Raw genomic sequence first — 24,052 nt, forward strand, 5'->3', positions numbered from 1 at the left:
CAATAAGATTAGGTTGAAGAAGACGACATGAGCCTATCCCGCTGTACTAAAAAAAAAGTGAAGTCAGTGGGTGGAGCTTATTTAGCTATGGGCGGAATTTACACCCAAAACATTGGTCTCACCTGTGTTAAGCAGTGGGAAAATACCATTTTTTTTTTATTACTAGAGGAAAACTAAGAAAGAACTGATGGTTTGACTTATGTAAACCATATTATGGTTTCTAAATATATGTAGACCTATTAATAACGGCGTTTATGCGAGATAGTTGCAATATTGAAAGAGATACAGCACGCCGTTTTCGGGAGAAATTATGACAAAATGATTGCTTTTTCTCAAATGTTACATTGCAAGAAACAAATAGTGAAGTAAAATTTCATTGATTGATACGTTTTCCAATATCCAGTGATATGAAATCACACATCATTCTAAATAAAAGAGAGAGAGAGAGAGAGAGAGAGAGAGATCAAGAAAGGACTTATCTCAACCCACTCCGTAGTTTTTGGCTCATTTGTGCAGTGCTACACCACGTCAAGATTTATTAAGCGCACAAGTGAACGCGTATATCAGCAAGTAAGGTTGTATACTACCATAGTGATGCCCCCCACAGTGTCATATTTTAACAAAATATAACGTGAGAGTGAATAGTACACATACTAGCGACCTGACTGTAGTGACCTCGGTATAACATTCACCTTACCAACCAACGCGGACATTAACTAATTAGTGGTGCGATTTCGAAACCCTGAATCTGAAATGTATCTCGCTCACATACACCTGCACATAACCAGTGTAGTGTACTTGACAGTGATGAATTATTGCCGTTGAGTTGTTATAGGCTAGCATCACGGTATCTAGAGCGTGGATTGTGACCTGACCGACAAGCCAGGCCACCGTCCTTCCTGCTTTCCCCCCTCTCCCACCCACCCCCCAGATAGGAACCGCCTTGTCGTGGTGGGGAGGCTTGCGTGCGCCGGTGACCTGGCGAGATAGGCTAGAAGGGGCTTAGGCCCCTGCTCTGCCCTTTCGAGGGGGAGAGGGCTACCCATGCTAGTAAGGTCGCCAGTGAGGGGCCACAGGCTAAATGGTTCCTACGTAGGCTGCCAGTGGACAGCGGAGCCACCCGCTGGAGGGTTGGGTGTCCAGGTTGGGATGCTTTGGGAGGGGGGTCTTAGCTCTGTCGTGGACAAACATTCGTATCATGTGGGGCCTGTTTTTAAAACGCCATTTTTTGTGTAACTTTATATATGTGGTGAAACACAAAATACTATCAGGTTCTCGTGAGGTGGCTGACTTGGCCCGCGAGACGTCATCTTCAGGTCTGAGTGGGAAGGAGGATTCCCCTCCAAAAGAGCCTCCCGCAGCAGTCTCCTCTTCTGGGAATTCTTCTGAGGGACGAATTTTTGTTGCATATGACTCCCTTGTGATGGTAAATGTTAACCCATCATTTTCTTATCACGCCTTGCACTCACTTTTCAAGGTGTATGGCACGGTTGTTCGCATTCGACTTGTTTATGATAAGGACTTTCCTTCTAACCGCTGCTATGTAACTTTTCTGTCATGTGATGAAGCCCGTCTGGCTTATGAACATGTAGCATCCCTGCCCCTTGCTGGCTCTGGCTTTAAGACAGAACTTCTCCACAGTGACACGGACTTTCATCCTCGCCTCCCGGTACTTGTCCAAAGAGATCGGCACGATTCCTCAAGAAATACGGGAAGGGGGTGTTAGTGCTAGCGAAAGATATCACGCAGGCAAGGATGGCTACCATGTCCTTCTGACAGCATGTTTGAGATTATAAAGGCACATCCTACCTTTAATTACAGTAAAGGTTGAGTGTACAGTCAGGATCTTTATGAATTCCATGATGAGGAAATACTAGCAATGTGTCCTAGCTCAGTCCAAAAGGTGACAAAGATGAGGAACTCCTCCAACATGGTCCTCCTCACCTTTTTTGGTTCCACCCTCCCTGACCGTGTTAATATCGGACCTATTAATCTTAGGGTAAGGCGCTTTATTTCCCGTCCTCTTCAATGTTTCCTATGCTACGGCTACGGCCATGGCAAAAGCTCCTGCAAAGAAGCTTCTCGATGTGGTAATTGCTCTGCACTAGACTCACATTCTGAGGAGCATTGCAATGCTGCTGCTTATTGCTTTCATTGCCGTGATACTCACCAGGTACGTTCCAGGCAATGCCCCAGGTATCGCCTGGAGCAGGACATTCTACAGCTAGCTAATAGTCAGTTTATTAGCCTCGGTAGCGCCCGCCGTGAACTCCTGTACCGCCAGAAGGACGGTACTGGTGCGACATCTTATGCTTCATTGGCCGCACGCACTTCAATTGAGTCTGCCGGTCCAAAGACAACCCTTCTGCTACCTCTCGCTCTGTTGGGGCGGGTGGTCCTGTTCACTTGGCCAATAGGTTTACCGTTGTGTCCAATGACTCGGTTGAGTCATCTCTTAGAAGTGATGAAAACAATACGGACTTGACCAAAGTAACCCATGTAGTAGATGTCCATTTGCCAGCTGTATCGCCTAAGCCTTTGAAGGGCCTGACCAAGCGGCACCGCGTCTCTGCGAAGTCGATAGATTTAGCTCAGCCTAAACAATCTAAGGTTTCTCCCGGTGCATTTGACCGTGAGTCCTCCAGGGACCGCTCTGCAATGGTAGCTCCAGTTGTTTCTACTCAGCCTCCTGTGACGCCCTCCGTCTCAGATCGGGCTTCTTATGATGAGGATGGTCTTCGCATGGAGACGTCAGATGATATTGTAACAGCCGTCCCTCATGGCCCCGCTGTGTCAAAAAGTTGAGTTCAGCCTGACCCTCGTCCTTCGAGAACCGGTAGGAGTGATGATGATTCGCATCACTCACCGGCAAGCCGAAAGGCAGGGGTCCAACAACCCGGCACATCACAACTCCCTGTGTATTCTCGTCGTTTCATTATTTCTAGTCAGGTCAGTCACGGGCAGCCTCAAAAGGCTCGCCAGTCCACTGTACCCAAATAGTCATCTTCAAGCTTCTACAGTGGAACTGTAGAGGCCTTCGTGCCTCGTGGGGGGAACTCCGAGCTTTACTGTCGGAGTTCTCTCCAGCCTCTGTAGCTCTGCAAGACACTATGCTTGGTGATAGTACTTATTCTAGTCCTCCTGGCTATCATGCCTTTTTTAGCACTCCTTTCCCTGACCAGGGCCACCACGGTGGCACATCTGTCCTTGTCCGTCAAGGCATATCTGTTGTCCCCATGCAACTCAACTCTCCTTTTCAGGTGGTTGCTGTTAAAGTTTTTATGGGACGATCCTACACTATTTGCACTTTATATCTCCCCTCCTCGGGTTCCTGTCTCTAGGGGTGAGCTTGACGGCCTGTTGCGTCAGCTAACTCTACCTTTTCTCTTGTTGGGAGATTTTAACGGCCGTCACCCATTGTGGAATGAAGGTGCTAGTAATCCTCGTGGGGTTTTAATCGGTTCTTTTATTGAGGATGAGGGATTGGAGATTTTAAATTCTGGGGGATTGCACACATTTCCATAGTCCTACTGGGACTTTTACAGCTATCGATCTTTCTATATGTACATCAAATTCTTTCCTAGATTTTAATTGGCGGGTCCTACCGGATTTACATGGTAGTGACCACTTTCCTATTTTATTAAACTCTGAGCCACATTCCCGGCCCCCACACTGGGTTTTCGACAAAGCAGATTAGCCTCGATTCACAGACCTTAGGTCTTTTATCTGTCCGTTGGCTGACTTTTCTACTTGTGCTGAGGCTCTTGATTATTTTACCGATTTTATACGTCCGGCCGCTTTACTAAGCGTTCTGTTCCTTGGTGGAACGCAGCATATGCACTGAAGCGGTGAAAGAGCAACGGGCAGCTTTTTCTCGTCTCCAGCGACATCGTGGAGACCCGCAGTGCCTGGAAGCTTTTCGGAGCTGCCGAGCTCGGGCCCAACGCGTTTTAAAAGAGGCACAAAGAGCCTCTTGAAAAGCTTATGTGTCTTCCATTAATGCCCACACCACTCTTACGGATGTCTTCAACAAAGTCCGCCGAATTGCTGGGAAGTATTCTGCTCGTCCCCCACCAGTTTTGTTGTCTGCTGGGCGAATGGTGACAGATCCTAGGACTGTCCCCGACCTCTTCGCGGAGCACTTTGCTAGTGTTTACCAGAGGCATCCTGCAGCCCCGGGCGCACGTTACCGCCAGAGAATGGAATCTCTCGGCATAATTTTTTCTTCCTCTGGAGGGGAGTCTTATAATGTCCCTTCTCTGCCTCCGAGTTGCGGACTGCTTTGTCCCAGTGTCATGACTCTTCTCCTGGTCCAGACGACATTCCTTATGCCTTTTTGCGTCACATGTCTGACCTGCTTTTAACTTTTATTAAATCTTTATAATATGATTTGGCATACCGGTGACTTTCCATCTTCTTGGGCTGTGGCAGTGGTTCTCCCATTTCCGAAGCCTGGGAAAGATCATCTCAGGGCTACTAATTACCGTCCTATATCTTTGACGTCTTGTATTTGTAAAGTGTTAGAAAAGATGGTAAATGTAAGACTCAAGTGGTACTTGGAGAGGGGGAAGGAAGTACTTGTCATTGGTACAGTGCGGCTTCCGTAAGATGAGGTCTACTACGGATGCTCTTTTATCCCTAGAGTCTTCTATTTGTGAGGCCTTCGCTAATCACCACCACCAGGTTACTGTATTTTTGACCTGGAGAAGGCCTACGACACAGCTTGGTGTCATGGCATTTTACGTTCCTTGTTTAATTTTGGTCTCGTGGCCACCTTCCTATTTTTATCCAGCAGTTTTTATCCAGACGTCTTTTACGGGTTCGAGTGGGAGTGTTCTCTCCGATGCTACTGCTCTAAATGACGGTGTCCCACAGGAAGTATTCTTAGTGTTACACTATTTCCAGTCGCAATAAATGATGTTATAGATACTCTACCAGATGGCGTTCACAGCTCTTTATATGTGGATGACTTGTGCATCTCCTTTGCTGCTGCTAGGATGTCACTGATTGAGCGAAAGCTCAACTGGCAATCAATCGAATATTCAGTTGGGCCAACATAAATGGTTTTCGTTTTTCCACCTCAAAGACCGTGTCTATACATTTTTGTCATAATAGTGGCGTTCATCCAGATCCCGATTTATATTTAGCCAATAGACGCATCTCATGTGTGGAGGCCACTCGATATCTTGGCCTCTTGTTTGACAACCGTCTTACTTGGGTTCCCCATTTCCGTTCTCTTAAAGCGTCTTGCAGTACGGCACTATCCCTTCTTCGGGTTTTAAGTCACACCTCTTGGGGTGCGGACAGGGATACGTTGCTGCTGCTTCACCGTACACTCATACTTCCGAAGCTGGAATACGGCTGTGAGATCTACTCATCCGCAACGGATGCACGACTACGCACGCTTGACCCCATGCATCATGCTGGGATCCGCTTGGCTACGAGTGCATTTCGGACATCTCCAATACCTAGTCTTCTAGTGGATGCTGGTTTCTGGCCGCTCGACTTCCGGCGCCAGTCTTCGCTGCTCCGGTGTTAGTTTCGCACCCACCGTCTTCCCGATTCTGTCCCTTGTCTGTCAATGTTGCGGGACTCGCGTTCGCAGGCAAATGTCATTCGACCGAGTCTCCCTAAACCTTTTGGCCTTAGAGTTGCAAATCTCATGGCGGAGTTATCTATCGACCCCACTCCTTTGTACTCTTTCCGTCTCCCACGAGTTGGTTATTGGCAGCTTCCGGTTGTTTCATTATGCCCTCCTGCAATGGATGGCAAGAAGGATTTCCTGCCAAATCTGTCTTTGGCCCACTCACTGTTTTTAGAACACTTTTTAACTCATTCTGATGATATTCCCGTTTTTTACTGATGGTTCGAAATCCGACGCAGGCATTGGATTTAGTGTTGTTTTCCCCTCTTTTTATCGGTGTGGCAGCCTTCCTTCAGTGGCATCCGTCTTCACTGCGGAGCTGTCTGCCATAGTCTTAGCTTTACAGATCACTTTTACTCTCCCGGTTTCGTCTTTTACATTTTTTTCTGACTCTCGCAGTGTTCTTCCTGCTCTCTCTTCCACTATCTCCCTTAACCCATTGTTTTTTTCAGCCCTAGAGTGGCTATACCTACTTACCAGAAGAGCATTTCGTGTTAAGTTCTGTTGGGCCCCTGGTCACGTTGGTGTTCTAGGGAATAAACACGCAGACCGCCTCGCTAAAGGCCTCCCCAGATGGATACTGCCTTGTCGTGGTGGGGGGGCTTGCGTGCCCCTGTGACCTGGCGAGCAAGGCTAGAGGGGGCTTAGGCCACTGCTCTGACCTTTCGAGGGGGAGAGGGCTACCCAAGCTAGTAAGGTCGCCAGTATGGGGCCAGACTAAATGGTTCCTACGTAGGCTGCCGGTGGACCAACGGAGCCACCAGCTGGAGGGATCGCCCAAGAGGGGTCGTCCTGTGCTGGATGGTTGGGTGTCCAGGCTGGGATGCTTTGGGAGCTTAGCTCTTGTCGTGGACAAACTTTCTGCATCATGTGGGGCCTTTTTTTTAAACGATTGGTCCGCATGGGGACGAGATACCCCGTCTACGGCAGCCAGCGCTCGCTCCCATTGTCGTCCTAGTAGGTGGTTTCCCTTGCCCCTGTGGCTATTCTTTTGTATTACTGTTTTTTTTATATGGGAAAAATAAAAAAAAACTCAGGTTCGCGTGAGGTGGCTGACCCTGCCCAAAAGACGTCATTTTTAGGTCTGAGTGGGAAGGAGGATTCCCCTCCAGAAGGGCCTCCCGCAGCAGTCTCCTGTTCTAGGAGTTCTTCTGAGGGTTGCGTTTCTGCTGCATATGACTCCCTCTTGATGGTAAATGTTAACCCATGCTATGTGACGTTTATGTCATGTGATGAAGCCCGTTTAGCTTATGAACATATAGCATCTCTACCCCTCGCCAGCCATGGCTTTAAAACTGAATTTCTCCAGTCACGTAATGTTTCAGACAGTGTAATGGATTACATCCCAAATGTTTTTGAAAACTATCTAAAGAATTCAGTTCCTGAGGATCTAGATCCCGCCCCCTTGTTGGTTTGTGGCGTACTATAGAAATGGGCATGGGAACTTCATTCATGCCTCCCGGTATCTTGCCAAAGAAATCGGCACTATTCCTGAGGGAAACCTCAAGAAATATGGTAAAGGGGTGCTAGTGCGAGCTAAAGATATTACACAAGCGAGGATGTTGCAACATCTCCCATGCCCTTCTGACAGCATGTTTGAGACTGTTAAGGCTCATCCCACCTATAATTACAGCAAAGGTTGTGTTTATAGTCAAGAACTTTATGAATTTCCAGAGGAGTAAATACTAGCAATGTGTCCTACTTCTGTGCAAAAGGTGACTAAGATGATGACCTCCTTCAACATGGTCCTTCTCACCTTTTTTGGCTCCACCCTCCCTGACAGTGTTAATTTCGGACCTATTAATCTTAGGGTGAGGCGTTTTATTTCCCGTCCTCTTCAGTGCTTCTCATGCTATGGGTACGGTCATGGCAAAAGCTCGTGAAAAGAAGCTTCCCCATGTGGTAATTGCTCTGCACTCGACTCGCATTCAGAGGAGCATTGCAATGGTGCAGCTTATTGTTTTCATTGCTGTGATGCTCACCAGGTACGTTCCAGGCAATGCCCCAGGTATCGCCTGGAGCAGGACATTCTACAGCTTGCCAATAGTCAGTTTATCAGCCTCGGTACCGCCCGCTGTGAACTCCTGTACCGCCAGAAGGACGGTACTGGTGCGACATCCTATGCTTCATTGGCCACTTGCTCTTAGGCTGAGTCTGCCGGTCCGAAGACAACTCCTCCTGCTACCTTTCGCTCTGTTGGGGTGGATGGTCCTGTTCGTTTGGCCAATAGGTTTGCCCTATTGTCCGATGACTCGGTTGAGTCAATTCTTAGAAGTGACGAGACAAATACAGACTTGACCAAAGTCACCCATGTAGTAGATGTCCATTTGCCACCTGTATCGCCTAAGCCTTTTAAGGGCCTGACAAAACGGCATCGCGGTTCCGCGGAGTCGATAGATTTACCTCAGCCTAAACAGTCTAAAGTTTCTCCCGGTGTACGTGATCGTGAGTCCTCGAGAGACCCATCTACAATGGTAGCTTCAGTAGTTTCTGTCTAGCCTCCTGTGACGCCCTCCGTCTCAGATCGGGCTTCTTGTGATGAGGACGTTCTTAGCATCGAGACGTCCGATGATATTGTCACAGCCGTCCCTCGTGGACCCACTGTATCGAAAAGTGCAGTCCTGCCTGTTCCTCGTCCTCCGAGGACCGGTAAAAGTGATGATAGTTCGCATCACCCACCGATAAGCCGAAAGGCTGCGGTCCAACGACCCGGCACATCTCAACCCCCGGTGTCTTCTCGTCGATTGATTATTTCAAGTCAGGTCAGTCACGGGCAGCCTCAAAAGGCTCGCTCGTCCACTGCACCCAAATAGTCGTCTTCAAGCTTCTACAGTGGAACTGTAGAGGCCTTCGCGCCTCGTGGGGGGAACTCCAAGCTTTGCTGTCGGAGTTCTCTCCAGCCTGTGTAGCTCTACACGAGACTATGATAGGTGATAGTACTTATTCTAGTTCTCCTGGCTATCGTGCCTTTTTTAACACTCCTTTCCCTGACCAGGGTCACCACGGTGGCACAGCTATTCTAGTCCGTCAAACTATACCTGTTATCCCGGTACAACTTAACTCTCCCCTTCAGGTGGTTGCTCTTCAGGTCTTTATGGGACGACTGTACACCATCTGCAGTTTATATATCCCTCCACGGCTTCCTATCTCCAGAGGAGAGCTTGACGGCCTGGTGCGTCAGCTACCTTTGCCATTCCTCTTATTGGGAGATTTTAACGGCCGCCACCCATTGTGGGATGAAGGTGCTAGTAATCCTCGTGGGGTTTTAATCGGTTCTTTTATTGAGTATGAGGGATTGGAGGTTTTAAATTCTGGGGATGTTACACATTTCCATAGCCCTACTGGGACTTTTACAGCTATCGATCTTTCTAGTTGTACATCTAATTCTTTACTTGATTTTAATTGGCGGGTCCTACCAGATTTACACGGTATTGACCACTTTCCGATTTTATTAGAATCTGTAAAATCTGAACCACAGTTCCGGCCCCCACGCTGGGTTTTAGACAAGGCAGATTGGCCTCACTTCACAGACCTTAGCTCTTTTATCCATCCGCTGGCTGATTTTTCCACTTGTGCTGAGGCTGCTGATTATTTTACCGATTATTTTTATTTCAGTAACGCTTCAGACAATTCCTAGGACGTCAGGTCGCTTTACTAAGCGCCCCGTTCCTTGGTGGAACGTAGCATGCACTACAGCGATGAAAGAGAAACTGGCAGCTTTCTCTCGTCTCCGGCGACATAGTGGGGACCCGCAGTGTCTGGAAGCTTTTCGGCGCTGCCGAGCTCGGGCCCACCGCGTTTTGAAAGAGGCACAAAGAGCCTCTTGGAAAGCTTATGTGTCTTCCATTAATGCCCACACCCCTCTTACGGATGTCTTTAACAGAGTCTGGCGAATTGCTGGGAAGTATTCTGCTCCTCCCCCACCAGTTTTGTTGTCTGCTGGGCGAACGGTGGCAGACCCTAGGACTGTCGCCGATCTCTTCGCGGAGCACTTTGCCAATGTTTCCCGGAGACATCCTGCAGATTCAGGCAAACGTCACCGCCAGAGAATGGAATCTCTAGGCATAAATTTTTTTTCCATAGGAAGGGAGTCTTGTAATGTCCCCTTCTCTGCCTCCGGGTTGCGGACTGCTTTTTCCCAGTGTCATGACTTTTCTCCTGGCCCAGATGATATTCCATATGCCTTCTTGCGCCACATGTCTGACAGTGCTTTTAACTTTTTATTAAATCTTTATAATATGATTTGGCATACCAGTGACTTTCCTACTTCTTGGGCTGTGGCAGTGGTTCTCCCATTTCCGAAGCCTGGGAAGGATCATCTCCAGGCCGTAGTACGAATTACCTGTCTTATATCTTTGACGTCTTGTATTTGTAAAGTGTTTCAAAAAATGGTAAATGTAACACTCATGTGGTACTTGGAGAGGGGGAAGTACTTGTCATCTGTACAATACGGATTCCGAAAGATGAGGTCTACTACGGATGCTCTTTTATCCCTAGAGTCTTCCATTTGTGAGGCCTTCGCTTATCACCACCACCAGGTTACTGTATTTTTTGACCTGGAGAAGGCCTACGACACAGCTTGGTGTCATGGGATTTTACGTTCCTTGTTTAATTTTGGTCTCCGTTGCCACCTTCCTATTTTTATCCAGCAGTTTTTATCCAGACGTCTTTTACGGGTTCGTGTGGGGAGTGTTCTCTCCGATCCTACAGCTTTAAATGACGGTGTCCCACAGGGAAGTATTCTTAATGTTACGCTATTCGCTTTTGCAATAAATGGTGTTATAGATACTCTACCGGATGGCGTTCAGAGCTCTTTATATGTGGATGACTTTTGCATCTCTTTTGCTGCTGCTAGGATGTCACTGATTCAGCGAAAGCTCCTACTGGCAATAAATCGGGTGTCCAGTTGGGCCAACATAAACGGTTTTCGATTCTCCACCTCAAAGACCGTGTCTATGCATTTTTGTCGAAATCGTGGTGTCCATCCAGATCCCGATATATATTTAGCCAATAGACGCATTTCGTTGTGTGGAGGCCACTCGATATCTTGGCCTCTTGTTTGACAGGCATCTTACTTGGGTTCCACATTTCCGTTCTCTTAAATCGTCTTGCAGGACGGCACTATCCCTTCTTCGCGTTTTAAGTCACACCTCTTGGGGTGCGGACAGAGACACTTTGCTGCTTCTTCACCGTACACTTATACTTCCAAAGCTGGAGTACGGCTGTGAGATCTATTCATCCGCAACGGATGCACGCCTACGCACGCTTGACCCCGTACACCATGCTGGGGTCCGGTTGGCTATGGGTGCATTTCGGACATCTAGTGGATGCTGGTTTCTGGCCGCTCGACCTCCGGCGCCAGTCTTCGATGGTGTTGGTTTCGCACCCACCGTCTTCCCGATTCTGTCCCTTGTATATCAATGTTGCGGGACTCGCGTTCGCAGGCGTATGACATTCGACCAAATCTATCTAAACCTTTTGGCCTTCGTGTGGCAAACCTGATGATGGATTTGTCCATCGACCCCACTCCTGTCTACTCTTTCCGGCTCCCACGAGTTGGTTATTGGCAGCTTCCGGTTGTTTCATTATGACCTCCTGCTATAGATGGCAAGAAGGATTTTTTGCCAGCTCTGTCCCACACACGGTTTTTAGAACACTTTTTTTATCCATTCTGATGATATCCCCGTTTTTATTGATGGTTCCAAATCTGACGCAGGCGTTGGATTTAGTGTGGTTTTCCCCTCTTTTTATCGGTGTGGCAGCCTTTCTTCGGTAGCTTCCGTCTTTACTGCGGAGCTGTCTGCCATAGTTTTAGCTTTACGGATTATTTTTACTCTCCCGGTTTCGTCTTTTACAATTTTTAGTGACTGTCGCAGTGCTCTTACTGCTCTCTCTTGCACTGTCTCCCTTCACTTTTTGATTTTATCAGCCCTGGAGTGGCTATATCTTCTTACCCAACGAGGATATCGTGTTGGGTTCTGTTGGTTCCCTGGTCATGTTGGTGTTCCAGGGAATGAACACGCAGACCGTCTCGCTAAAGAGGCAGCTAGTCGCGCTCCGTCTCCTTCCCCTGTTCCGTTTCGAGATATATTTCATACAATTCGTGTGGCGATTGCAGCACTTTGGCAGAGGAGATGGCTAACGGGGGTCGCAACCTTGAAAATGGGAGAGGTTACTACTTCCACACTCCCTCAGTGGACTTAAACCCATGTCCGGGATCGCCGTGCGCAGACTTTATTGGCGCGACTTCGTATAGGTCACACGTACCTTACACAAAGGTACCTCCTGACCAGGGAGCCTCAACCTTACTGTGATGACTGCTTGGTGCCGCTTCCGGTGCGGCACCTACTAGTGGAGTGCCTAAGTTTGACTGACTTAAGACACCGCTATTTCTACCGCTATCGCGGTAGAGATAGCGGTGTCTATTATATCTCAAAGGTGCTTGGACCAGAGTGTCTGTCCCAGGGCCATGACGTTTTTAGGTTTTTGGGAGAAGCTGGGCTTCTCCTAAACCTTTGAATTTTATACTTTTCATTATATGCATTTTAATATTTTATTTAGTTTTATTTCCTTTTTTAATTTTTAGATACTACTGTTTTTAACTGCCTTTATATAGTTTTTTTTTATCTGCTCTGTCTTTTTGAATTATTGAAGCGGTGCCAAATGACCTCAGCCGTTGCGGCGCCTTAACCAAAATCCATTCATCCATCCATCCTCACTAAAGAGGCAGCAAGTCACGGTCCATCTCCTGCCCCTATTCCATTCCGAGATGTATTTCCTGTAATTCGTGAGGCAGTTGCAGCAATTTGACAGAAGAGACGGCTAACGGGGGTAGCAACTTTGAAAATGGGACAGCTCACTACTTCCTCTATCCCTCAGTGGACATACACTCATATCCGGAATAACCGAGCACAGACTTTATTAGCGCGACTGCGTATAGGTCACACGTACCTTACAAATAAGTTCCTGTTGACCAGGGACCCTCAACCTTACTGTGATGACTGCTTGGTGCCGCTAACGGTTCGGCACCTCCTAGTGGAGTGCCCTAGTTTGACTGACTTAAGACACCGCTACCTCTACCGCTGTCGCAGTAGAGATAGCGGTGTATAATAAAGGTCCTCGGACCAGATTGCTTGGCCCAGGGCCATGATATTTTTCGTTATTTGGGAGAAGCTGGCCTTCTCCCAAAGCTGTGAATTTTATTTGATTATATTATATGTATTTTAATGGGAGAGGGCTACCCATGCTTGTAAGGTCGCCAGTGAGGGGCCAGACTAAATGGTTCCTACGTAAGCTGCCAGTGGACAGCGGAGCCACCCGCTGGAGGGATCGCCAAATAGGGGTCGTCCTGTGCTGGATGATTGGGTGTCCAGGCTGGGATGCTTTGGGAGGGGGTCTCAGCTCTGTCGTGGACAAACTTTCGTATCATGTGGGACCTTTTTTTAAAACGACTGGTCCGCATGGGGACGAGGTACCCCGTCCACGGCAGCCATCGTTTCCTCCCACTGTAGTCCCAGTAGGTGATTTCCCTCGCCCCTGGAGCCATTTTTTGTGTAACTTTGTATATATGGTGAAGCACAATAAACTGTCAGGTTCTCGTGAGGTGGCTGACCTGGCCCGCGAGATGTCATCTTCAGGTCTGAGTGGGAAGGAGGATTACCCTCCACAAGGGCCTCCCGCAGCAGTCTCCTGTTCTGGGAGTTCTTTGAGAGTCGCGTTTCTGCTGCATATGACTCTTTTGATGGTAAATGTTAATTAATCCATCATTTTCCTACCACGCCTTGCACTCACTTCTCAAGGTGTATGGCACAGTTCTACGCATTCGACTGGTTTATGAAAGGGACTTTCCATCTAACCGCTGCTATGTAACTTTTCTGTCATGTGATGAAGCCCGTCTGGCTTATGAAAATGTAGCATCTCTGCCTCTTGCCGGTCATGACTTTAAAACTAAATTTCTCCAGTCACGTAATATTTCAGAGAGTGACATGGATTACATCCCAAATGTTTTTGAAAACTATTTAGAAAATTCAGTTCCAGCAGTCCGCCAGATCCCGCCTCCACGTTGGTTTGTGGCGTACTATAGAAATGGGCGTGGGAATTTCATCTATGCCTCCTGGTACCTGTCCAAAGAAATAGGCTCAATTCCTGAGGGAATCTGAAGAAGTATGGGAAGGGGTGCTTGTGCGAGCAAAAGATCTTACGCAAGCGAGGATGTTGCAACATCTCCCATGCCCTTCTGACAGCATGTTTGAGACTGTTAAGGCTCATCTCACCTTTATAGCAAAGGTTGTGTTTATAGTCAAGATCTCTATGAATTCCCAGAAGAGGGAATACTAGCAAGGTGCCCTAGCTCTGTACAAAAGGTGACTAGGATGAGGAACTCTTCCAACATGGTCCTTCTCATCTTTTTTGGTTCCACCCTTCCTGACCGTGTTCATATCGGTTCTATCAACCTTAGGGTCAGCGCTTTGATTGTCGACCTCTTCAGTGCTTCTCATGCTACGGGTACGGTCACGGCAAAACCTCGTGTAAGGAAACTTCCCGATGTGGTAATTGCTCTGCACTCGACTCACATTCAGAGGAGCATTGAAATGGTGCAGCTTATTGTTTCCATTGCCGTATGCTCACAAGGCACATTCCAGGCAATGCAGGACATTCTACAACTTGCTAACACTCAGTTCATAAACCTAGGTAGCGCCCGCCGTGAACTCCTGTACCGCCAGAAGGATGGTACTGGTGCGACATCCTATGCTGCATTGGCCGCTCGCTCTTCTGCTGAGTTGGCCGGTCCGAAGACGACAACTTCTGCTACCTCTCGCTCTGTTGGGGCGGGTGGTCCTGTTTATTTGGCCAATAGGTTTGCCCTATTGTCCAATGACTCGGTTGAGTCAACTGTAAAGAAGTGACGAGACAAATACGGACTTGACCAAAGTCACCCATGTAGTAGATGTCCGTTTGCCACCTGTATTGCCTAAGCGTTTGAAGGGCCTGACCGAACGGCACCGATAGATTTAGCTCAACCTAAACAGTTTATCCCGGTGTACGTGATCGTGAGTCCTCGAGGGACCGTTCTGCAGTGGTCGCTCCAGTAGTTTCTGTCCAGCCTCCTGTAACGCCCTCCGTCTCAGATCGGGCTTCTAGTGATGAGGACTGTCTTAGCATGGAGACGCCCGATGATATTGTCCCAGCCGTCCTTTGCGGACCCGCTGTGTCAAAAAGTGGAGTCCAGCCTGACCTCGTCCTCCGAGGACCGGTAGGAGTGATGATGGTTCGCATCACTCACCGGCAGGCCGAAAGGCTGCGGTCCAACGACCCGGCACATCTCAACACCTGGTGTCTTCTCGTCGTTTGATTCTTTCTAGTCAGATCAGTCACGGGCAGCCTCAAAAGGCTCGCCCGCCCACTGCACCCAAATATTCATCTTCAAGCTTCTACAGTGGAACTCTAGAGGCCTTCGCGCCTCGTGTGGGGTAACTCCGAGCTTTACTGTCGGAGTTCTCTCCAGCCTGTGTAGCTCTACAAGAGACTATGCTTGGTGATAGTACTTATTCTAGACCTCCTGGCTATCGTGCCTTTTTTAACACTCCTTTCCCTGACCAGGGCCATCACGGTGGCACAGCTATCCTTGTCCTTCAGGATATACCTGTTGTCCCTTTGCAACTTAACTCTCCCTTCAGGAGATTGCTGTATAAGTTTTTATGGGACGATCCTACACTATTTGCAGTTTATATCTCCCTCCTCGGCTTCCTGTCTCCAGGGGTGAGCTTGACGGCCTGGTGCGTCAGCTGACTCCGCCTTTCTTTGTTGGGAGATTTTAACGGCCGTCACCCATTGTGGGATGAAGGTGCTAGTAATCCTCGTGGGGTTTTAATCGGTTCTTTTATTGAGGATGAGGAATGGAGGTTTTAAATTCTTGGGATGTTACACATTTCCATAGTCCTACTGGGACTATCGATCTTTCTATTTGTACATCTAATTCTTTACTCGATTTTAATTGGCGGGTCCTACCGGATTTACACGGTAGTGACCACTTTCCGATTTTATTAGAATCTGTGAAATCTGAGCCACAGTCCCGGCCACCACACTGGGTTTTAGACAAGGCAGATTGGCCTCGATTCACAGACCTTAGCTCTTTTATCCGTCCGCTGGCTGACTTTTCTACTTGTGCTGAGGCTGTTGATTATTTTACCGATTTTTTTTTATTTCAGTAGCGCTTCAGACAATCCCTAAAACGTCTGGTCTCTTTATTAAGCGTCCCGTTCCCTTGATGGAACGCAGCATGCACTAAGGCTGTGCAAGAGAAACGGGCAGCTTTCTCTCGTCTCTGGCGACATCGTGGGGACCTGCAGTGCCTGGAAGCTTTTCGGCGCTGCCGAGCTCGGGCCCGCCGCGTTTTGAAAGAGGCACAAAAAGCCTCGTGGAAAGCCTATGTTTCTTCCATAAACGTCCGCACACCTTTTACGGATGTCTTCAACAAAGTCCGCCGAATTGCTAGGAAGTATTCTGCTCCTTCCCCACCAATTTTGTTCTCTGCTGGGCGAACGTTGGCAGACCCTAGGAATGTCGCTGACCTCTTCGCGGAGCACTTTGCCAGTATTTCGCTGAGGCATCCTGCAGCCCTGGGCGCACGTCACCGCCAGAGAATGGAATCTCTCGGCATAAACTTTTCTTCCACTGGAGGAGAGTCTTATAATGTCCCTTTCTCTGCTTCCAAGTTGCGGACTGCTTTGTCCCAGTGTCACGACTCTTCTCCTGGGCCAGATGATATACCTTATGCCTTCTTGTGCCACATGTCTGACAGTGCTTTTAATTTTCTTTTAAATCTTACCAATATGATTTGGCATACCGGCGACTTTCCTACTTCTTGGGCTGTGGCAGTGGTTCTTCCATTTCCGAAGCCTGGGAAAGATAATCCCCAGGCTACGAACTACCGTCCTATATCTTTGACATCATGCATTTGTAAAGTTTTAGAAAAGATGGTAAATGTAAGACTCATGTTGTACTTGGAGAGGGGGAAGTACTTGTTATCGGTTCAGTACGGCTTACTAAAGATGAGGTCTACTACTGATGCTCTTTTATCCCTAGAGTCTTCCATTTGTGAGGCCTTCGCTAATCACTACCATCAAGTAACAGTGTTTTTTGACCTGGAGAAGGCCTACGACACGGCTTGGTGTCATGGTATTTTACAGTCTTTATTTAATTTTGGCCTTTGTGGCCACCTTCCTCTTTTTATCCAGCAGTTTTTATCCAGACGTTTTTTACGAATTCGTGTGGAGAGTGTTCTCTCTGAGGCTACTGCTCTAAATGATGGCGTTCCACAGGTAAGTATTCTTAGTGTTACATTATTTGTAGTCGCCATAAATGCTGTTATTGATACTCTCCCGGATGGCATTCATGGTTTCGCACCCACCGTCTTCCCGATTCTGTCCCTTGTCTGTCAATGTTGCGGGACTCGCGTTCGCAGGCAAATGTCACTCGACCGAGTCTCCCTAAACCTTTTGGCCTTAGAGTTGCAAATCTCATGGCGGAGTTATCTATCGACCCCACTCCTGTGTACTTTTTCCGGCTCCCTCGGGTCGGTTATTGGCAATTTCCTCTTATCTCATTATGCCCTGCCATGGATGGGAAGAAGGATTTTTTGCCAGCTCTGTCCCACGCACGGTTTTTTTAACACTTTTTTTTATGCATTCTGATGATATTACTGTTTTTACTGATGGCTCCAAATCCGACGCAGGCGTTGGATTTAGTGTGGTTTTCTCCTCTGTTTATCGGTCTGGCAGCCTTCCTTCAGTGGCATCCGTCTTTACTGCGGAGCTGTCTGCAATAGTCCTAGCTTTACAAATAATTTTTACTCTTCTGGTTTCCTCTTTTACAATTTTTAGTGACTGTCGCAGTGCTCTTACTTCTCTCTCTTGCACTATATCCTTTAACCCTTTGGTTTTATCATCCCTGGAGTGGCTATACCTTCTTACACAACGAGGATATCGTGTTGGGTCCCTGGTCACGTTGGTGTTCCAGGGAATGAACACGCAGATCGCCTCGCTAAAGAGGCAGCAAGTCGCGCTCCATCTCCTGCCTCTGTTCCCTTTCGAGATGTCTTTCCTCTAATTCGTAAGGCAGTTGCAGCAATTTGGCAGAGATGGCTAACAGGGGTCGCAACCTCGAAAATGGGAGAGATCACTACTTCCTCTATCCCTCAATTTATTGGCGCGACTGCGTATAGGTTACACGTACTATACACAAAGGTATCTGTTGACCAGGGACCCTCAACCTTACTGTGATGACTGCCTGGTGCCGCTTACCGTGCGGCACCTATTGGTAGATTGCCCTAGTTTGATAGAGTTACGGCACCGCTACCTTTACCGTGTGGTGTTTATTATTTCTCAAAGGTCCTTGGACCAGAGTGCCTGGCCCAAAGCCAGAAGCTGGCCTTCTCCCAAAGTTATGAATTTTATTCTTATTTTATTATGTATTTTAATATTTTATTTAGTTTTATTGTCCTTTTTTAGTTTTTAAACTACGGTATGGTTTTTAACTGATTTTAGACATTTTAAATTTTTGAAGCGGCGCCATATGACCTTTGCTGTTGCGGCGCTTTTTTTAAAATCAATCCATCCATCCATGCACCCACTCAGTCTGACACACCTGCCGCCACATCACCTGACCTTTCTACCCAGCAACCGTTGCCTGACAACGAGGACACTGTCATCAGGAAGGAACTGCTCACTAACCGTCCTGAAACCCTGATAGATAATATCTTTAAGCAGAGAAACGGGATCTTCTCCCTAAGAGCACTGTTGACGCTTACAAGCATCACAACTCTACGGTACAACAGCAGAGGGCAGCATTAATGGAAACACTCAACGCTATTGACTGCCTCTCACAGGTGCAACAAGCCGCCGCTTTTCCAGTCCCTTCTTCTCAAGCCTGCAGCGCCCTGCCCAGCAAGATAGAAAGCGACTGGCAGGAAGTGTTTTTTTCTTTTTTTTTATGTAAGGGAGAGAGCCAGCTAGGGGCAAAAACAAAAGAAAATATAAAAAAAAAGGCCCACTTGAGTGCTGGCTCTCTGAAAAGTGGTAAAGCGTCATCCAAAATTGGGGAGCAAATGCCTCAATACCTCCCTCTTAAAAGAAGACAAGTCGGAAATACAGATGCAGGGAGGGAGTTCCAGAGTTTACCAGTGAAAGTGATAAATGACTGAGAGTTCTGGTTAATTCTTGCGTTAGAGAGTTGGACAGAATAGGGGTGAGAGGAAGAAGAAAGCCTTGTGCAGCGAGGCCGCAGGGGGAGGGGAGGCACGCAGTTAGCAAGATCAGTAGAGTAGTTAGCATGAAAATAACGATGAAAGATAGAAAGAGATGCAACATTTCGGCGGTGAAAAAGAGGCTGAAGACAGTTAGTCAGAGGAGGGGAGTTGATGAGACGAAAAGCTTTAGATTCCACCCTATCTAGTAAAACTGTGTGACTGGAACCCCCCAAACATGCCAAGAGTACTCCATACAAGGGCGGATAAGGCCCTTGTACAGAATTAGCAGTGGGAAGGTTGAGAAAAACTGGCACCTCAGAACACCTAACTTCATAGAAGCTGTTTTAGCAAGAGATGAGATGTGAAGTTTCCAGTTAAGACTGTGAGCAAGGGACAGACCGAGGATATTAATTGTGAAAGAGGGAGACAGTTGAGTGTCATTGAAGAAGAGGGGATAGTTGTCTGGAAGGTTGTGTCGAGTTGATAGATAGAGGAATTAAGGCATTGAAAACCTCTAGATTTTCTCTGCCCCAATCGGAAATCTTACAAAGATTGGAAGTCAGGCATTCTGTGGCGTCCCTGCATGATCTGTTGACTTCCTAAAGGGTTGATCGTCTCTGAAAGGACGTGGAAAGATGTAGGGTGGTATCATCAGAGTAGGAGTGGATAGGGCAAGAAGTTTGGTTAAGAAGGTCATTAATGAATAATGAAAAAGAGAATGGGTGACAGGACAGAACCCTGAAGAACACCACTATTAATAGATTTAAAAGAAGAACAGTGGCCGTCTATCACAGCAGCAATAGAACAGTCAGAAAGGAAACATGAGATAAATTTGCAGAGAGAAGGATAAAAGCCGTAGGAGGGCAGTTTTGAAATCAAAGCTTCATGCCAGACTCTATCAAAAGCTTTTGATATGTCTAACGCTACAGCAAAAAATTCACCGAAATCTCTAAAAGAGGATGACCAAGACTCAGTGAGGAAAGCCAGAAGATCACCAGTAGAGCGACCTTGACGGAAGCCATACTGATGATCAGACAGAAGATTGTGAAGTGACAAATGTTTGAGAATCTTCCTATTCAGGATAGATTCAAAAACTTTAGACAAGCAAGAGATTAAAGCTATAGGGCAGTAGTTTGAGGGATTGGAACGGTCACCCCTTTTAGGAACAGGATGAATGTAGGCAAATTTCCAGCAGGAAGGAAAGGTAGAAGTAGATAGACAAAGTTGAAAGAGTTTGGCCAGGCAAGGTGCAAGCACGGAAGCACAGTTTTTGAGAACAATATGAGGTACCTCATCATGACCATAAGCCTTCCGAAGATTTAGGCCAGCTATGGCATGGGAAACAACGTTACGAAGAATTTTAATTATAGACATGAAATAGTCAGAGGGAGGAGGAGAGGGAGGAACAAGCCCAGAATCATCCAAGGTGGAGTTGTGGGCAAAAGTTTGAGAGAAGATTTCAGCTTTAGAGACAGAAGAGATCGCAGTGGTGCCATCAGGATGAAATAAAGGAGGGAAAGTAGAAGAGAAGTTATTTGAGATTTTTTTGGCTAGATGCCGGAAGTCTCGAGGGGAGTTTGAGTTTGAAAGATTTTGACATTTTCTATTTTTGAAGGAGTGTTTGGCAAGTTGAAGAACAGTCTTGGCATGATTCTGGGCAGAAATATAAAGTGCGTAAGATTCAGGAAATGGAAGTACCTTTTGTGGGCAACCTCTCTATCATGTATAGCACGAGAACAGGTTGAGTTAAATGAAGGTTTAGAAGGTTTAGGTTGAGATAAAGAATGAGGAATGTACGTCTCCTTGCCAGACACTATCATATCTGTTATGCGTTCAGCACAAAGTGAGTCTCTGACACGGCAGCAGTAATCTTTCCAGGGAAAATCAGCATAATACCTCCTCAGGTCCCCGCAGCTGGCAGAGGTAAAACGCCAGAGGCACCTCTGCTTTGGGGGATCCTGTGGAGGGATTGGAGAATTAGGACAATATACAGTAATAAGATTGTGATCGGAGGAGCCCAACAGAGATGAAAGGGAGACAGCATATGCAGAAGGAGTAGAGGTGAGGAAGAGATCAAGAATGTTGGGCGTGTCTCCAAGATGGTCAGGAATACGTGTAGGGTAGATGCACCAGTTGCTCTAGGTTATGGAGGATAGCAACTTTGAAGGCTAATTCACCAGGATGGTCAGTGAAGGGAGATGAAAGCCATAGCTGGTGGTGAACATTGAAATCTCCAAGGATGGAAATCTCTGCGAAAGGATAAAGGGACAGAATGTGCATCACTTTAGAAGTTAAGTAGTCGAAGAATTTACTATAATCAGACCTAATAACTGCGGGATTTGCTCCAGTTTGACCAACATGAAGGGTAGTCATTTTCATAAGATTATCATGTTAAAAATAAAGAAATTATACCCGTAACGACGAAAACAAAGAGACATTACGAAATTTTCAATTTCTCCTCACTATCGTAAAGAAATCCAACCCTCTACTTCCCCTCTCTCTCTCTCTCTCTCTCTCTCTCTCTCTCTCTCTCTCTCTCTCTCTCTCTCTCTCTCTCTCTCTCTCTCTCTCTCTCTCTCTCTCTCTCTCTCTCTCTCTCTCTCTCTCTCTCTCTCTCTCTCTCTCTCTCTCTCTCTCTCTCTCTCTCTCTCTCTCTCTCTCTCTCTCTCTCTCACCTGTAGAGTACACTTGGGTGCAATCACCGGTATTGTTGGACACGAGATCGAGCTGGGGCAGTTCAATTGTGTCGTCCACTACCAGAGGTACTAGCGGGTCCCACACGAAGATGAGGTCGTCCGTGGTGTGCGAAACTGTGTGGGCAAGTGAAGGAGGATATATCCGAAGATGTTCCTGTGTTTGAGGGGGCGTAATGTCGAAGGGGAGAAAGAAGTGGCGTGACGGGAGCAAGGGAGAGATTAATGCAGAAAGGGAGTACGAAAAAGGTACTTAACTAAAAAGGTGAAAATTAATAAGGAAGAAAAATGGGGAAGACTAAAAAGAAATGTAATAAAAAAATATAACGGACTAGAAAATAAGTACAAAAGATTTAATAAAGAAAGAGGAAGGAAAGAAAAATAATGTAAACAAGACACATGTATGCTGATGGAGAATAAAGAAAAGGGTGAGATAAGCGAGAGAAGAATGGAATAAGCTACAAAGAGATGAATACAAAAGAAAGATATTGAAAAAAAATAAGAAAAAAGAAAGTAATTACAAACAAAAGGAAAGGAGATAGGAAAAAAAAGATGTAGGGGAGAAGAATTTACGTAAAAAAAATGTTAGGAAAAGGCAGAATCAAAAGACAGGAGGAAAAAAGAAACAGAAACAGAAAACCAAGAGAAGAAGACCTGGAACGAGATGAGAAGGTAAAATAATGTGAAAGAAAGGGAAGACGAAGGAAGATATATAGAGAAAAAATTAATGAAATTATAGAAAAAAAAATTAAATAAAGGACATACCAATGAAAAAGTGAAAAGAATTTAAGTTGGGGATATATTTGAGGATTGGATGCAATGAACAACAGGAAGATAAAGAAAAAAAGGCTGATTTCTGCACCAAGATGGTTGGGAGGGTGACGAAGCAAAAAAAAGAAAAAATGTTGTGATATAATGTAGGTACGGAAGAAAAAAAAAAGAGTAGGAGGTACAAAAGGGGACAAGATGTAAGAGGAATAAAAAGAGGGAAGAAAGATGTGGGAGAAACAGAAAGCAAAAAAAAAAAAAGACAACGAAGAAGGCAAGAAGGGAAAAATAGTAAAGGAAGATATAAGATGAGAGAGAGAGAGAGAGAGAGAGAGAGAGAGAGAGAGAGAGAGAGAGAGATAGTGGAGGGGGATAAATAACGTTCATACGTCGCTAGGAGAAACGCTGATTTAATAATAATAAAAAAAAAAGAACATAAAGGCTTGATGAACAAATAGGAATTTTGCAATTTATTTACACACACACACACACACACACATACACACACAGACGCGCGCGCGCTGTCGTAGTACGTAGCAGAAATAGTAGCAGTATTAATTGTATTAACAATAAAAGCAAAACAAAAAAAAACGTCAGACAAACGAAAAAAAAAAATATATCATACTAAAATCGAAATAAAAGCAACCACCAAACCATCAAACAATGCGCCCACACACACACACACAACTCTCGGATGTAACTCTTCATCCGCAGATCCTATAGATCAACCTACAAACATACAAACTAGCAACACGGGATGTTAAGAATTTATATATGTTTCTAGTGAAAAGGGAGATTTCTTCATTAACAGGAGAAGGAATCTTATTATTTTTATTTTTATTTTTTTTGTCAAATATCTATGCGGCCTTTGCAAATTGATGTGATGAAACAATGAGTTCAAACTAAATTTATGTATGTTTTATAACAATTATTTTTACTGTTCTAGTGACATATTCATAACATTTGTACATTAGCAGGAAAAAAAAAACATCTCGACAATCTGGCTAATTATTTATATGGCCTTTGCAAACAATCGTGAGGAGGGAGGAAAGCATTTCTGAATATGGGTAACTTTTTAAAAAGTTCTAACTTAAGTTATACACGATTTAGAGCAGTGTTCTTTTTTCCTTCCTTTACAGTTCTGGTAGCATAATGATGACGCTTAATCATCAATACGAAAAATCAGGTTTATCGTCCTTATGACTGAATAAATAAAAATTAAAAAATCGTGATGATGGAGCAAAGCTTTTTTTTTTTTTTTTTTAACTGTGGCAGCTTTTAAAAGTTTCTGGGAAAAATTACACTAGTAGTTAGAGTTTCCGTGATTCTAATTAGAAACTCATAACATCTTCACACTACTAACATGCAAGACATGAGAACAAACCTAACAATTTTTGTGGTCTTTGGAATTCGTCGTGGTGAGGGAGAAAAAGTGATTTTAGTATACGTGCTTTTCAACCGTCACTTGTCCCAATATAAATGTGTTAAATACTCACGACTCTCGATTTTCATGGCACACTGCTGGCTGTCATGGGGATATGTCTGGAAGTTCATGGCACAGGAGAGCAGAAGGGTAAGCCTGGGAATGGAAAGGTGGACCTGTAATTCCTTAGCTTATGATGGGAGTGCTGTTTTGATGTATTGGTAAGGTTATGTGGTTGTTTTAATTACAATGATTGTAGTTATATTAGTATTGTTGTT

At 45.9% G+C, this 24,052-nt stretch overlaps 1 protein-coding gene across 1 annotated transcript in view; it reads right to left on the reverse strand.

Annotated features, from left to right (window-relative positions):
* The window catches only part of LOC123502161 (glycine receptor subunit alphaZ1-like), a 65,717-nt gene extending 41,756 nt beyond the window's left edge, over positions 1 to 23,961 (reverse strand). Inside the window, exons 1-2 of the mRNA XM_045251390.1 lie at positions 23,848 to 23,961; positions 21,566 to 21,700 (exon numbers count right to left, since the gene is read on the reverse strand). Of these exons, the coding sequence (XP_045107325.1) occupies positions 21,566 to 21,700; positions 23,848 to 23,905 (193 nt within the window). The 5' untranslated portion in view covers positions 23,906 to 23,961. The remainder of the gene's footprint in view (positions 1 to 21,565; positions 21,701 to 23,847) is intronic.
* Between the last annotated feature and the right edge of the window lie 91 nt (positions 23,962 to 24,052).

Source organism: Portunus trituberculatus, chromosome 10 (assembly GCF_017591435.1).
Source record: "Portunus trituberculatus isolate SZX2019 chromosome 10, ASM1759143v1, whole genome shotgun sequence".
Classification (NCBI taxonomy): domain Eukaryota; kingdom Metazoa; phylum Arthropoda; class Malacostraca; order Decapoda; family Portunidae; genus Portunus; species Portunus trituberculatus.